The 16,454-nt window shown below is 45.6% G+C and overlaps 2 protein-coding genes across 2 annotated transcripts; one reads left to right on the top strand and one right to left on the bottom strand.

Annotated features, from left to right (window-relative positions):
- Positions 1 to 461: 461 nt before the first annotated feature.
- On the top strand, positions 462 to 9,401 carry EPB42 (erythrocyte membrane protein band 4.2). The gene is made up of 13 exons (XM_010184953.1): positions 462 to 471; positions 1,450 to 1,635; positions 2,308 to 2,538; positions 3,128 to 3,246; positions 3,978 to 4,100; positions 4,489 to 4,666; positions 5,042 to 5,180; positions 5,580 to 5,683; positions 5,943 to 6,185; positions 6,998 to 7,318; positions 7,627 to 7,787; positions 8,216 to 8,349; positions 9,251 to 9,401. The coding sequence occupies exons 1-13, from the start codon at positions 462 to 464 to the stop codon at positions 9,399 to 9,401; spliced, it is 2,100 nt and encodes a 699-aa protein (XP_010183255.1).
- Positions 9,402 to 10,185: 784 nt separating this feature from the next.
- On the bottom strand, positions 10,186 to 15,974 carry CCNDBP1 (cyclin D-type binding-protein 1; the record flags this gene model as incomplete). Its single annotated transcript, XM_010184952.1, has 9 exons — positions 10,186 to 10,378; positions 10,760 to 10,806; positions 11,814 to 11,874; positions 12,249 to 12,502; positions 12,991 to 13,067; positions 13,373 to 13,446; positions 14,634 to 14,730; positions 15,201 to 15,282; positions 15,895 to 15,974. Coding segments are annotated over 9 exons (881 nt in total), but the record flags the coding sequence as incomplete, so codon positions are not given.
- Positions 15,975 to 16,454: the final 480 nt, after the last annotated feature.

Raw genomic sequence — 16,454 nt, 5'->3', positions numbered from 1 at the left:
GCATTCACTTGTTTTTTTTTTTACATTCCTTGAAGTGTTTAGGATCGAAGTAGCTCTGGGTCAGTGTTGGAGAGCAGCTCTTCAGCACTTACATTTGAAGTGCATTCTGTGCAAGCTAAGACTTGCATTTCCTACTCTGGGGTCCTCTTTGAAGAAATTGTCACTGGCTGTCTTTATAGGCTTCACATCCCGCTGCGGAATTTAGCCTCATCTGTAGGTAGGAAAAGTCACCCCTTTCTGCTCTTTAGTGTGGTCTGAGAGATAAGGGAGCCCTAAACTTCTGCACAGCAGGCCAGCAAGATAAGCTGATGGAGAGCTGGCAACTTCATGTCCCACCCTTGATAAAGGAACTGAACAAACAACTTCACAAGTGGATGATTTTTTAAGAAAGCTGAAGGAAGGAACCATTGCCTACCGGAGCAAGCAGGAGCTGAAGTCTTTCACGGTACAGGGAACTAGACATGGGCCAAGGTAAGCAAAAATATCACTTTGGTTAGTCCCAAGCATTTGCTAGTTTTATGTCTGAAAAAAACCAAAAAAAACAACTGTCCCTGCTCCGAGACAGTGCTCATAAGGCTCGTAGATGAGGTGAGCTTCTTACAGGGCAGGAGCCAAGAAAGTGCTCTAAAGGCTAAGGGACTTTTGTACAGCACACTGCACAAAAAGGCACAGCAAAGAGAAGCTGGCAGCAATGCCTGAGAGGAGTTTGAGAGAAGGAGTAAGAGGCAGCTAAGGCAGACATGAAAGAGTCTGGAAGCACCGGCAGAGGTGTTATCCATAACAGAGGATAGGGGGACAGGGGTGGCAGAAGGTAAGCCAGACTACAAAATTGAGAAGAGAGAATACTAAGTGTTGTAGCCACTTGAGCAGGGAGAGGGGCCAGGTTCCGAGGAACCTTTGAGAAAGTGGCAATAAGATCCAAGAAAGTCATAGGGAAGAGCAGGAGTCAGAGTGCATACAACTCACCAGTCTACAAGATTGCCAGAACAGTCATCTTGGTCACCAAGAAGAAAATATATGAGGTCAGAGCTGACTCTGCAAAGCTTGAACTGGTGCAGGACTATGAACAAGGACAGCTGTAAAGGGATTTAAAAGCCAGACCAGAATCATTCACGGAAAACACATGACAAAATTCATATGGGGAAAAAAAAACAAACCAAAACACACACGATCCAGTGGGACTCGTGCAACAAACACAGAAGGGACAACAGCAATGGGAGAAGGTATCAATGCAGAGGACAAGGCAAGTTAGACATAAAGAGAGAGCAGACAAATGAAAACCATGAAGAATGAAGCTCCTTATAGTCACTGGGCAGAAGGTTTCTAAGGCAGGGAGATACGTCTGAGTGGGGAAACACTATTGGCTGTTTGTGTATCTCAGGACGTGGCCCAGGGCCAGACTGGGCAACTCACGGCCCCAAACTCATTCTATATCCTCTCACACTACAGGTCTGAGCATCAAAAAATGTGATTTTAAGATCACAAAGAACAACAGTAACCACCACACAGAAGAAATCAGCACTAAAAGGCTTATGGTGAGGCGGGGACAGCCATTCACTGTCACCGTGAGCTTCTCAGCTCCAATACACAGCTACCTGCAGCAGCTGAAGAGGACCTTCCTCATAGTACAGACAGGTAACATCACTACCATGCCTATCGCAGCTCTGTTCCTCCACCCACCCGAAGAACAGAACTGGTGGCAAAAGCCATCTCCAGAGCTGGACAAAGGTATCCACATCTAGAGGTGAGCTGTTCATCTAAGGCAGAGTAAAGCAGTCAAGTCTCCTGCTGCTGGGACTGTAGGGTCAAAACTAGATCTCTTTCCAGAAAAGCACAATAACCAATGCAGGATCACTACTCTATGATTGGAAGTGCTCACTGGATCTCTCCTATCTTTTGCTTTAGGAGCGTTCAAATTTGGCTAGCCTGTTACAGATGTTTGCTGTTAAAGAGCGTTTTCTAGTGAGACCCCTAAGAAGGGCAGCAGTATTCAGCCCCCGCTTGTTTTACCATAATTTAAGCATTTGGCTATGACTTTTGTTACAAGACACTGAATCCCAGGAGCAGCAGGTTTGGCCTGTTCCTGGTTTCTACAAACCTATGAAAAACACATCCCACTTTCAAACAGGGAGGCCTGAGTACAGTACTAACCACAGGAAGATTCACCAGGCGTTAGGCTGCTGAAGGGTTAAGACTCTCTCATAAGAAAGAAGAGCCATGGCTCCAGACATAGACAAGGTCCCTGCAATCAGCATGGGGTGAGGATGCTTGTCTGCAATAGATACAACCACATCTCTTTGGCTGCAGGACCGCATCCTTCCAAAGCAGATGGAACTCAGACGGAATTTCCCATCTCCAGCCTGGGAGACCAGACGCAGTGGAGCGCAGCACTGGAAGAACAGGACCCGTGCTTCTGGACCATCTCTGTGAACGCACCCGCCAACGCCCCCATCGGCCAATATGCTCTGCTTTTACACACCTCCAAGTCTTACTGTCTCCTGGGCAACTTCACCCTTCTCTTTAATCCCTGGTGCCAAGGTACGTGGTCAGAAACAAAGGCAGGCTGGATCAGTCACTCCAAAAAGCAGCTCTTGAGCTCTGCCTCCCTGGAGGCTGATGTACCTCATGCTCCTCACCACTCCTGCCCTGTTCCTCACAGCACCTTAGGCAGGAGGTCAGGGCCAATAAAAGCTCAAAGCTGCCTGCCCTAGCACTTCTGCCCTGTTCCTGGAATGCTCCACTGCAAGAGCCCTGTGCTTCTGCTAACGGGAAAAATGTTTGACAAAGTGTGTCCTATAACAGAGATTTTAGGATGAGTCAAGATTACAATTGGTCTGATTAAGGCCACTGTATCTTTCTTAGGATTAGAGAAGTTAACAGTCAGGAGAGTAAAAGAGCTAGCTAGTGCACTAGCCTAGGTCTGGAGGAACTTTTTGAACAAAGAAACAGAGATGACAAATTCTTCTCTTCTGTTCAATTCACAATCTGTGGTATTTTTCCAGGGCAGAATGCCAGGCACTTCCTAAGTCCCTGGACTGCCGTGAAGTCTGCGATGTAAGAGAAATAAATGCAAGTGCATCTGAGACCAGGAATGCTTGCTTTCTGATGCTTTTTTCCTCTAATCTAGATGATGAGGTGTTCTTGGCTAATGAGGCACAGCGGCAGGAGTACATTTTAAACCAAGAGGGTGTCATCTACTGGGGGACTGAAAATGAAGTCCTAGCACAACCCTGGGATTTCAGTCAGGTAAGCAATAGGCACTGTACATCTGTGCTCTCTTACAGCCACCAGCAGATCAAGGGTGCCTGTCTCCTGTGTGCACAGGTTGCTCTCCATTTCCATACTGTGGCTTCGATGAAAGAACTTACTCTCTGCACTCACTACCTCTAAGACTGTGCAGGAGAACAGGGATCTGTGTATGAAGTCCCATAACCCAGTATATGTAATTTTTACCACCTTCTCAGGCTGTCCTCTATGAAGAAATGCATTGATCTATACCTGGGTTTTGCATACCATCCTTTCATCAACAGATTTAAAAGCATTTAACAGAGCTTCATAATACTGCCTCTATTTTACAGCTAAAGTGAGGACAAGTACATCTTCCAATCTGCCCAGGTCCATCTGACCCAGCCAGTGATTACAATGGGATTTTATTCCCCCTACTGACACCACCAGATCACAAAAGTACCGCTGTGCCAACCTAGAGAGTGCTCCAGAAAAACATCAATTTCCCTCAATCAGAGGATACACCATCATGCTAATGCATTTCCCACTTTGCTGCAATGAAGCTGTAGGTCTGCCTTTAGTACGTTGTGCTTCCCCTCTAAATCTCTGCCTAGGGCTTTCCTCCATAGTCCACATACATCAGACTACAAGCAGAAAGGGAGAAATAATCTGCACAGTTACAAATCCTTGCAGGGACTCCATAGAACAACTGTTCAGGTCAAATTTCCTGAAATAATGTGTTCTTGTTTCAGTTTGAGGAAGATATTGTTGACATCTGCTTCACACTGCTGGATGTCGGTGAACACCATCAACGACACAAGGATCACACCCAGCGCAAGAGTCCTATTTACATCTGCCGCATAGTTGCTGCCATGGTAAGGAGAGCAGACAGCAGCCCTGACCCTAGCAGAGAAAACCCGAATGCAGAGCAAGGCTAGCATCTTCTCAAGCCACTGAGCAAAGACGATTGCCTTCCCGGGGCTGTTCCAAACAACACCTCCTGCCCATCTCCAGCCGCTCTTGATATTCCTGCAGCAGACAAGTTCTCTTGCAGGAGTTTCTTAGCAGTGACAGTACACTTACTGAATAAATCTCAGGGTAGACTGTTGTTTACCTGTTCTGCTCAGCCATAACCTTCATGCTTTGCGAAAGAAATCCTTTTGGTTTCATCTGCCTTAGGAGTAGCTTCATCAAACGGGATGAGGTACACCTACCAAAGAGACGCAATGCCTTAATCCATCTTTCTCTCCTCCTTCCCTGCAGCTAAACTGCAATGAGTTCAGAGGAATCCTCACAGAATATGGGACCGGCCAACACTACAATGGGACATCCCCTTCTAAGTGGCTGGGAAGCATCCCCATACTCCAGCAGTGGGTTTCATCGCAATGCAAGCCTGTCCGCTACGGGCAGTGCTGGGTGTTCGCTGCAGTGATGTGTTCAGGTACAGCAGTGGTCAGACTTGTGTTGAACAAAGTCTCGTTTGGTCTGGAGAACCTCTCTCACATGCCTAAATTTCTGGATTAACACAGATTCCAGTAACGCAACCTTTAATCTTCAGGTGAGAGGCAGATCCTCAGAGTTTCCTCATCAACATTCAGCACTGCTAGTTTTAAGATAAGAGTGTCAGTAGACACCATTCACCAAAGGCACCTATGATAGTTTATTGCCTGAGGGGGCAGTGCCTCCTGCAAAGTCCAAACAGAAGGCCTGGTGCTATTCCTAATAGGCTAAGCACCAAAAAGGGCTCTACATCTATCAGCAGAGACACCCTTAGGGCAGGATGCACAACTGATTCACAGCTCTTTCTTCTGCACAGTTCTGAGGTGCCTGGGAATTCCTACCAGAGTGGTCACAGGTTTTACGTGGGCTCACAACACTAACAGCAGCCTGAGTGTGGATGAGTATTACGATGAAGATGGGACACTGCTTACACAAGACAAGAGTGCCCGTGTCTGGTAAGAAAACGGGGAAGGGCCCAAGCAAGAATTTGAGACAACACCTGGATCTCGGAAGTGATCTGAGGGTGGTGGGGAGGTGGGGTGAAGAAAGAGGTAAGCAGCTGCAGGGAGGTAGATAGGGGACAGCTCAGCTGAGATCCTGTCTACATGACCTGTTCTTGAGAAACCACTGCAACCAAAACAGAGGAGTGCCCTATTACTAGGGTCCACAAAGGAAGAATGATAGCCCAGTCCAGCTAGAGAAACTCCACTTGTGTCAAAACCCATGGTCTCTGCTTTCCTCAACATGCACCGAGCTCTTTCAAAGCAGCATTAATTGGCTGTGGTTTAGCTTAAACTTTACCGTACCTCAGGGCTCAGTCCCTTGGTATAAGCACTTGATGTTGTCTCTTGCAGGACCTTCCACGCTTGGAACGAATGCTGGATGGCTCGAGCAGACTTGCTACCAGAGTACAGCGGGTGGCAGGCACTGGATGCCACCTGCCAGAAAAAAAGCAAAGGTAAGATACCAAAGATGAGCTTGGAGGAGTGGAACAGTTCAACATTTTCCCCCTTCCACAACTTTCAATGGAAGGATGCAAAAGGACAGAGACTCACCCTGTTGACTTTAGGCACTAAATCATCATTCATCTGTTTGGTTTGTGCAGCTTGTGTAGCTCTAAGAGCTCTGTAACAACGCCGCTCCCTAATGTCCTCCTAAACTAGATACCCTACTTGGTAAAGCTTCTGAATCTTAACTGGGCCGCATTTTCTCTTCAGGTCCATCCTTCTGCGGGCCAGCCCCTGTTCAGGCCATCAAGGAAGGGGACACGGAAGTTGATTATGATGTCTGCTACTTCTTTGCTGCCATCAATGCCAAGTGCCAGGTCTGGATACAAAAAGCAGATGACACTCTCAAGCCAGCTCTCGGTAGCACAAAGTACACTGGCAACAACATCAGCACCAAGAGTGTGGGCAGTGAACGCTGTGAGGATATCACACAAAACTACAAGTATCCTGAAGGTATGGGGTAGGCAAGTGGCTGAGCACATTTCCTGCCAGGGTTACAAGTGAAGAGTAAAGGACTAGAGAGCAGCGCCACACCAGAGCATTAGGGCCATCCACTTCTCCCTACTTCCCTTCCTGAGTCGCAAAGAACACCTTACTCTTGCTGTCTACAGAATCAAAGCACAGGTCATACCCCGAATTTCATCCTGCTTAATTACATTAAATAGCTCTCTAGAAGGCCAGGCCTTTCTTCACCAGGCATTTTCCTGTCTGGAAAAAATTCCTTCCCGATTTCTCACTCTGTACATTCACCTCTCATTACCCCAGACATATTTCAGACTCCAGCCTTCTGAAAAGGACTGCTGTGCTCCCAGATATTGCCTACATCCCTCCCTCAAAAAGTAGTTTCCCCTTCAGAATTTATCACTGAGTGCTGTTTCCCTGACCCAGCCCTGCCACCTCAGCCTATGGCATGTTGTGTCCTTGGCTGCAGCCTATTCCCAGAGAACAGCGCTATGCCCTAGCTACAGCTACAGTTAAAGAGGCAACTGCCTCTTTTACTGACAAATGTTAGCACCAAGGCGTTTTAAAAACTGTGACAAATCTTTCCAAGTAGAATCTTTCAGGTACATCCAATGTATGTCCTGTCAGCTGAAATTCTTGAACTGCTCCAACCAGACACACAGCAGGATCTCTCTCCATGCTCTTAGAAAGTTATCTACAGTACTGCCGGGATAATCCAGCATCATCCTCCTGCATTTACTGCTGCACACATCCCTAGTAAACAGGAAAGAACACCAAAATATGTGCTCCCTTTTTTGTGACAGGTTCTCTTCAGGAAAGAGTAGCACTTGACAAAGCCTACAGAAAGATAAAGAAACTTGAGACAACCAGCAGCAGCACTGAACCGCAGCTTAGCTCCATTCCTGCTACCCTTGAAGAGCCAGTTAACCTTTTCATCCACCTCCAGTCCAAGAGTTCTCTGCTACTGGGTCAAGATTTTCCGCTTTCCATTGACGTGTTTAACCACAGTGGTGGAGAAAAAGCTACTCACCTGGTAATTGGGGCCCAGGCTCTACATTATAATGGCGTGCCCATTACCCAACTTTGGAAGGAAGAGTTTAATTTTATCCTCAAAACCAATGAAGGTAAGGACTCTACTGGGTGCATGGCTAGAAAAGTACATCTAGCCCTCTCACTTCAAGGAAAATGCACTTAGCCATTAGTTTACAAAAAGCTGGCTGAATAGCTAATTGTAGATGATTGAAATAAAACACTTTGGCAACATTACCTTAGAGATTTTGAATCTGCAAATCCACTTGGGATCACTTAAGCTTTTAGATGCTGCAGATTTTAGTACAGTGTGGGGCACTAAACACTCCTAGGTGCTGTGCAGGCTAAGACCAGACTGTACTTATCTGCACTGCCATCTGTATTTCACCACTCTGTCTTCCAGCTAAAAACCTGCAAGTCTTCGTGCCTTACTCACGGTACAGAGAAGAGTTGGGAGAGAACCGTCTGCTTAGGCTGACCGCCATGCTGAGAGATGAGGACTCCTTCTACATATACTTTGCACAGGAAGAGATCAGCATTTGTGATCCCCCTCTCACTATTGAGGTTTGATTAGTCTATCATTCTGTTACTGCAGTATTTATAGTCACAAGTGGCAAAAAAATAAAAAATAAATCTGTTGGGATGCTGTCCGCTTTCAAAGCACTGAGAATCAGTTGGGAAAGGTGAGCTGTGCCACACTGCTGTATACAGTTCTCTCACTTCTACTTTGCCCATGTGTGAGTAGAAGGAAATCCCAATGACTCCTAACTCGCCAGTCCGGAAATCAGAGGCTGCAGAGGGAAACTATAGCAGAAGACTACAGTTGAAGAGAATGTAAGGTGGACTGTGCCTCTTCTGGCAATTGGCAACTTAGACCGAGACCTCTGGCACCAAAAAAACAAAAAAATAAATAAAATCATTATTCTCCTTTGAATCACAGAAGAATCTTTCTCTCCTTCTCTCAGTTTCAGCTCATTTTCTTCTTTCAACAGTTTCCAGAAAACATGGTACAGTATCAGCCAAGCACAGCAAAGATCAGCCTCCTGAATCCTCTCACTGAACCCTTGGAGAAGTGTGTTATAGTGGTTGCAGGGCGAGGGCTCATTTACAGACAAAGGAAGTACAGGTAAGTGCAAACTGCTTGATCTAAGAACAGTAAAATGGTAAAAGAGACACAATACAAGCTACAGAAAAGCTTGCACAGAAATGGCTCTCCCCAAAAATAAATGGGCAAAACATGGCAGGAAGAGACTGCTACAGCATGAAAGCCTCAGGCATCCTGTCCTTTATTTACAGATAAACCATACAGTTTTCACACTGAAAAGGAGAAAAGCCAGATAACAGAACCTTGAACAGATGTGTAATACATAAGTTGAAGCCAGTATGACATTTGTGAAAGCTTCAAGCCCAAAGGCCTAGACAGAAAGAAAGCTCCCTGACAACAAATAGGGCAACAAAAGCAGCACCACAATACTTATGCAGAAACACTCATTAACTAAGACAACAGTTACAAGCCACTGAATTGAGCTATGAAATTCAGAAACTATTTGCTGTTGAGAAATAAACTGCTTTTCAGATAGCCACTTGAATATCCAGAAGCGGGGTAAAACTAGAATGTCTGTGACATATCTTTCCACCCATTGCCCACTGTCTGCAATAAAGACAGACCCTAGGTACAATTTTAATAGTGTCTCTCCCTTCTCTACTGAAGAACCAGGCAAACCAGACTCAGCCAAGAGTAATCAAAAAACACACGCTCTCCTTCAGGTGAAAACAGAACACATTTCTCTTGAGAAGCTGCATTAGGACAATGTAGCCATAGATGCCTCCACAGGGAGTTCAACTCTCCTGCCACATCTCCCTCACAAAGTACTGTCAGATCACAACTCCACTGTGGTAGTTCAGATAACTGCTGGCCACCTTCTACTGCCTTTTTTTTTTTCCTTTCCACTCCTGTCTAGCAAACGCCCTGGGAACCAGAAATACCAAGTGGTACGCGTCCTGTATAATCCCTTCTTGCCTTTCAGGTTAGGTCCTGTGCCACCTAAAAGCACCCAACAGCTGCAAATCCCATTCACCCCCACGCAAGCAGGGCCCCGGAGACTCACTGCACATCTTACCTGTCGTCAACTCCAGAACCTGAAGAGCTACAAAACTATCGACATTGCAACTGCCTGACGCCAAACTTGCAACGGGTCCTGCTGTCCTGTTTACGAAAGAGTGGTCATGATCTGTGCCCCGATCTTAGGCAAGCATAGATGCTAACAGTTAATTAAAGTTGTATTTAAAACCATGTCTGACTTCAGTTATTTGTACAAACTCAACTCCCGCCCTTCTGCCGCTATGCCCACTTTCCAGTTTTATAACTTGAACTTCACTGTGACAAAGATAGGCTAAATCCTCAAGCAGATGCTGCACTCCACACTATGCATAAGTGCTGAACTCAACTGCTTACTCATTTTTCCTTGCCCGTGACAAAAAAGGGTATTTTAGAACTTAAAAGTGATGATGTAGCATTTCTCCAGAGATATACTCTTATCCCCCTACAGATTCTTGTCATTGTTAAAGTAGTAAATAGTATTTTCCTACTGCTTTCTGAGGAAAAAGAGAAAGATAGCTCACTGCTCTAATATTAGACGGGAAATGGCAGCAGTGCTGCCTATTTTTTAATGGCTCATCAGGCTGCTTGCAAAAGCAGCAAGACCCTCTCCTTCTGTATATATCCTGTGCCATTTGAAAACATATAAAGCCACTCATGCAAATCTAGCAATATTTTATTGTTCTTTGAACCCCATAGTTGTACTGTCTGAAGAACGGGGTACATTCACAGCATGAAGATGCAGCACTGCACCATCCCAGGAATTCAAACAAAGCAACGCCTTCTGCAATGGCAAAGGGTAGCTCCCTGGGAAAGCTTTACAAATTGGCAGGTTTTCTCCTAAAAAACATTGTCCTCATCATTCTCCCAGTAGCCGGGGAACAGCGACATTCACTGGAAAAGCCTCTGCCAGAGCCAGCGGCAGCAACACACGTAGACAAGGAAGAGCTAAAGTTGACCCTGAGTGAAGTTCTTGATTTTGTTCATGTTGTGATCTACTGCACCAGTTAGAAACTGCACCCAGCCTTCCTCTGATGGTGGACATACATGGCTTGTCCTGCAAAAGTGGAGGAAATTAATTAGGAAAGCCTCCTGGGTGTCTTATACCTATGCATCCAGACAGCACACGGGTATTATGAAGAGCTGAATTACCACAGCATTAAAACAGGACTGCTATAGCCCCAGAGTCCTTTCAGCAAGGAAGACCCCACATGCATATCTCTACCCCCAAACCTTAACACATATGTTTGTGTCTTCAGTGGGAATCACTTTCATCCCTAACGTCGTTTCCTTACTCCCATCTCTTTGTGAATGGTTAACATCATCATTATTCCAAAGTGCCACCATTTGCTGTGTAAAAATGAGTCGCCTTTGACAGGAGGCATAAAGATACCAGTCTTCATAGCAGGGAATGTATGACACTGTAACTCATACTCACTTTGTAATCTCTAAGGCTTTCTTTAATACCGAGGCCAACTTAGCAGCCTAGAAACAAACAAAAAGAGAAATAAAGTGAGCCAAACATGGAAAGAATGGGACCCAGCGCTATTGGAATAGAAAGAGGGGTGTAGGAATATCCAACACAGCCAAGAATGAGTAAAAATGCCACAGACCCCGATGCAGAAGCTACCTATCACTGCCATGCTGGGAGTGTCGCCCAACCTACTGCTGGCTGGGACAAGAGAACATAAAGACAGGCTGTTTTTTAAAGCCTGCATTAAAATGCTTTTTCTTTAAAAAGATACACCTATTAGAAATTGGTAACCGATATTAAGGCATGAAGTTACAAGTGACTAACGGTAATGTAATCTGATATTAAGCAATACTTTTCTTCATGTACCCCCAAAAATCAAGCTCCCGGCCAAAGGCATAAAACCAGGATTAAGAATAAAAAGCCTCAGATAAAAAGAAGATACATACTTAATTTATGATTGAAGGGACCCCTGGAAGTCATCCAGTACAACCTCCTGCTCCAAGCAAGGCCCACTCTGAAGTTCAGTCGGGTTACTCAAGGCCTTGCCCAGTCATATTTTGAGTAGTGCCAGAGATGGAGATTCAGCCGCTTCTCTGAGCAGCTTGTTCCAGTGCCTAACCACACTCAATGTGAGAATTTTTCATTTCTATTTTTAGTTCACATTACTTTATTTGAGCAAGTCTACATTACCCAAGGAAGAAAGCAGACATGCAGTATACTGTAGCCTTAGACCTCACTTTCCTGAGGTACTGTCATTGGACATCGCTATGGATTATAGTTCAGAGCCACAGCTCAAGCAGCCATGCTCTTCCCTGAAGAAGTAAAGATGAGGAATGCATTTCCATCTGAAGGAAGCTAAGTGTACAAGAACCAAAGAAGACTCTTCATCCCTAAGGGCTTCTTACTGAGACAGTCACAAACACCCACCTCTGCCTGACAGTGACATAATCCCTCCAATTAGATTTCTCCTTCTCTACAGACAAGCAGGTAGACCCGCATGCGGGCTGCAGATACTTACATTGAGTCGCACAGCCAGCTCGTTTACAGGTGGGTACATGCTCAGTGCCAGCTCATCAACACTAGAATAGAAGAGAGGGGAACAATGGAAAACAGGTCCTGACAACACAAGTCATGTAGGTCAAAGCCTACACCCACTCTGAATCTGAGACAGGAACAGCAGTGCATGTCAGTCATACCCATGGGATGCTTCTCACTGCCTTCTCAGACATCTGTGTGCCAACTCTTGCCTCAGCGTCAGACACAGACACAGCTCCGCTCATGGTCCTCTCCACATTTGCATATCTCTCAACAGCCCGTGCCATATTAGCCTTCCCACCACACCTGCTTCCACCACAGCTTCAGTCTCAAAGGTTTTCCTAATCCATTCTCTGGACCTCAAGTAAGACAGAGACTGCTGTGGAGCAAAAAGTGGCATGGGGAGAGAGCTCCTTACCTTGGACTGATCTCGTTTGCAATGTCTGCAAGATCATCCAGCTGAGCTATCTGCTCTGGAGAATCAGCTTTGCCATAAGCCTTCACTACACCCAAGACCTTCTTCAGACAAGCCTTAGAAGCCTTCATTAATCCCATGCAGGAGCTAAGCAGCTTCCGGTCAGCTTCTGACCAATACGTATCTCTGTTGCCCCGAACGCCCAGCTCTTCATCTTCCATGATGTCACTGTATGGGTCTTGCCCTTCCACCAGAGCCTGAGAACACAGATGCACTGAGAGCCCAGAGCCTAACATCAACTCCAGAAATACCCAGAAGAAAAGGGAAAACAATCTAGGAAACCATACAAATAATTTACAGAGGAATCTCTTCCCAGCTAACATCTCAGTTGCCAGATTCTGTTAATCCTAGCTGGACTGGATTAAGAAAAACTAATCCCCTGCTACAGTTCAACAGAGCAAACAGTAAAAACCTGGAAAACAGTGCCATCCTCACATCAACCTAAACCGCCCTGCCCCACTTCTCCCCCCTGCAATGCAGGACATGGCTTTATGGCAACCTTAGATAAAGTAAACCAGGACTGCATTTAAAAACTCATTAAAATCCAGATATAATACAATAATCTAATTCACATCAGAACAAATTTAAACCAAGCCTGTATATAAAACAATCCCTGTGTTTCATCACTGAACGACCACTGCAATCCCTCACAGCAGGCTCCTCAAAGGCTAACGGTCTTCCTTACATGTTCCATCTCCTCCAGAGCATCCTTGACCACACCTAGACATGCAGCCAGAGCTGACGCAACTGCCGCCTGGTTATCTGAAAAAGCAGAAGGATGCAAACTGTAGCACTGCACTGATTCAGATCAGCTTGCAACAACATTCTTCCAGGTTTGCAATCGTTAGATCTTGAGATTATAGGATCAAACTTTTTGCAAAGCTCAGAGCTGCACTGTTGCCATCCAAAGAATCTGGCCTGGCTTCCAAGCTTATACATTTCAAAAACACTCGGGTTTTGCAGAATGAGTAAGCCTTCGCTGTACTAGCTAGAACACCCCTTGCAAGGGCTACTGTATTCCAAGAAAACATGTTCTAGCTCTGTTGTTCTGCATATATAATACTCACCTCGTGGCAGGTTAGACACTTGCTCACACGCCTCCCACACACCACCAGTCGATATAAGCTGTTCCTGAGACAAGCTGAAACAAAACAAACCCCCTCAAAATTAGACTCAATAACACCACTCTGCTAGACTGGTGTTTTTATTTTCTGCTCCAAAGATGATGCACACTAGTAGAAGCTCTGCTGGAAAGATGTCACCAACCAACTTGTCACTAGTATCTCATGTCTGTGTAAAGCAGGACGTGCTGGCTCCTACTGAGTTTAATTATCTATTGGAACAAGAAGCAGAAGCCTCTTACAAAGGCCTCTCAACATGCTTAGGCAAATTATTTCTCTTTCAGAATCTACGCAGATCAGAAGTTTGTATCAGAGATTGTTGGTATCTACTTAAGGGCAGTGGCATGTAATCTGTAAAGAGAGAAAGTGGTCCGCAGCAGTGCAATAACTGCTTTACAAAGCTGCACAATCATTGCGTATGACAGTTCACTCCAAGGGCAAAAACTGCCAAACAGTGCAAATGCTATCCAGTACCTTCATGGGAATTCTGCTCCCAGCAGCTTCCCTTGCCACAAACAGGATGAAAAATCTGTTCTGCATGTAGGCAAACGTACCTGTCTCAGCCACTGGGACATGAGGGTACAGTCAGGGCCTTGAGTGTATTCCACTCTCCTAGGAGTTGTTTCAGTTGAAGAGCTTAGCCGGCTACGTACAAGGCCAGCTCCTTTGCTGATAGGAGGTATTGTGAAGAAAGCTGGAAGTGAGGACCAGCCCTTCCTTACCCTAGGAGATGCTTTTACCCAGAGGCTCTTTCACTGGGCCCCGTTTGTGCTGCATCACAGATGTGCAGCAGTTATGTCTGCACCCAGTCTCATTCTCCCTTGACTCTGACCTGCATCCTGACCCAGTGATTTAACCTTTCTGCCTCGACCCCAGTCCCAACTCATTGTAACGGACATCCCGGGCAATCACTGGATGGAGTCTGGTGCCGATTACCGCATCCTGATCCTGACTCTCCAGCTTGACCTCATTACTATGGGCTTGTCTGATGATCTCGGCTGAACCTCACTGCCCTCACCAACACTGTTCTGCTTAGTCAGACACTGGGGGACAGGGCCTTTGCTGATGAGGCCAGTGCCTTTTCCTGCCTCATAACAATGCTCTACTTCTGCTTCCCCCCCTTCCCTTAGGGAGCAGTTTGCACTTGCTGCTCTCTAACAAGCATACTCGCAACCTTTTGTTCCTTTTTTTCCTGGAAAATTACTACCTTTCCAATGGAGCGCTGAGAATTGTTTCTGTGAGTTGGATAATTCCTTCCACTACTTCAGTGGTAGCATCTCGCACCATCTTCCGAAGAGTAGTACCTGGTTGAAGTCGAGAAAGAGCAAGAAAGTTGACATGAAGTCAGCTCCAACAGAAAGCAGCTGCTGAATACAAACACACAGACTGCTCCATTTGCACAGATACGCTGTATAAATTAAGTTTCAAGTATTTTGAAGGAAGCAATGTGTTTCCCTGTTCCAAAAGGACTTTGGACAAGGATCTCAACACTTTATAAAAATGAATGCTCAACCAACTATACAACTAAACAGCTATACTTCCTAAGTTATCACTCTTTCACAGATGGAAATCTACAGTAGATAGACAAGTGCTTTGCTCATAAATGTGTTGCAAGTCTACAGAACAGCTGATAATGGGACTATCTGCCCATGATAATTTGCTTTCTTGCAGCTGCCAGATCTCGCATTAGGCTCTGAAATACTGGGTTTCTTATACAGTGCTGAAGGAACCATCGCCTTATATAGTGGTGACTGCCCTGCTCTCGCTATCTCACCTTGGCCCTTGGGGAGCCAGTAGTACACCGTGGCAACTGCAAGAATGGCATTTTGGACATCTTCACTCAGCTTCTGGCAATCCTGAAAATGGACAGGCAAAAGGATTAACTGTGAGCAATGCATGGCTGCACCACATTTAGAAAGTCTCACAAGCAATCACTTGAGAAAAGGGAAGCACAGTAATGGCCATCTTGCTTGACAAACAAACTCAGCACAATAATACAGTAAGCAAGCTGTATACATCATAAGCCACCTCATGACTGTACCAAAACACACCCTGGTGGGGTGGTCATGCATCAGAGAGCAAGGGGTAGCTTAGGTCATTATTCTGCCCTGTAGGGTTTTTGCTTTCCAGACACAGGTGTGATACACTTTTCTCAATTAACAGCCAAAAATATTGCATATTCTTTGTTAGATCTAAGCTCTGCATTGTCCTGTCTCTCAGAAACCAGCTGTAGACGTTAAAGAAAAGAATGTAAAAACACTTCTATTTGGTATGTCTCCCTGACTTACAGAAATTAGTTCTTTGGGCAATTCTTGAATTGGATTAATACGCTCTACAGTGCGCATTCCACACTGACATCCCTTGTTTGCACTGAAGCAAATGACTTTGTTTAAGTCAAGTGAACCAAGAGATGCTTGAAACTTGTCACACACAGAGCAATTTCACAGTCTGTGGGGGCTTTCACTCACCTCTGCAGAAGTCAGTGGAGGCCCTGAGAATGCCAGACTCAGCTTTGTAGCTTCCTGTGACGTTGCTTTGAATGTCTGACCTAAAAAGGATCCAACGGCAGCAAACAGAAAGTAACTTGGGATAAAAGAACAGAGCAGCTAGCTCAGCAGTATCTCTGATGCTACTCTGCCCTACTCCTTCATTATAATTTCTTCCTTCTAAGCAATAGAAAGACAAACTAAATCCTACCACAGAAAAAAAATATCCACGGTTTGTGCCATGCATGTTGTATGTGTCCTATGTGGACTTTTTAGTTTTTTAACTTAGCTGGTAGTGATATCTATAAGCACGTTTCACACCCTGGTCCATGACACCTTCACCAGGACGTGCTACAAGGCTTAAACAGAGACCAAAGGCTTCAAAGACCGAATTGTCACAACGGTTCGGTACCGGCCGCTGCTCTGCCAACGCAAATACCCCGTAATGGGGAGCAAGCGCAAAACCTGGCTGAGGCCCTGCCGGGGACCCTGCCTGCACGTCAGAAACCCTCTACGCTCCGGCACCGCAGATATTCCCTACG

Source organism: Mesitornis unicolor, unplaced genomic scaffold, assembly GCF_000695765.1.
Source record: "Mesitornis unicolor isolate BGI_N332 unplaced genomic scaffold, ASM69576v1 scaffold54775, whole genome shotgun sequence".
Lineage (NCBI taxonomy): Eukaryota > Metazoa > Chordata > Aves > Mesitornithiformes > Mesitornithidae > Mesitornis > Mesitornis unicolor.
The sequence above is the reverse complement of the archived record's forward strand: the minus strand, read 5'-3'. Positions and strand labels throughout refer to the sequence as shown.

Coding starts and splice junctions, on each gene's coding strand:
- EPB42 (XM_010184953.1), top strand. Junction 1,636..2,307: donor CTTCCTCATAGTACAGACAG/GTAACATCACTA, acceptor CTTTGGCTGCAG/GACCGCATCCTTCCAAAGCA. Junction 7,319..7,626: donor TATCCTCAAAACCAATGAAG/GTAAGGACTCTA, acceptor TCTGTCTTCCAG/CTAAAAACCTGCAAGTCTTC.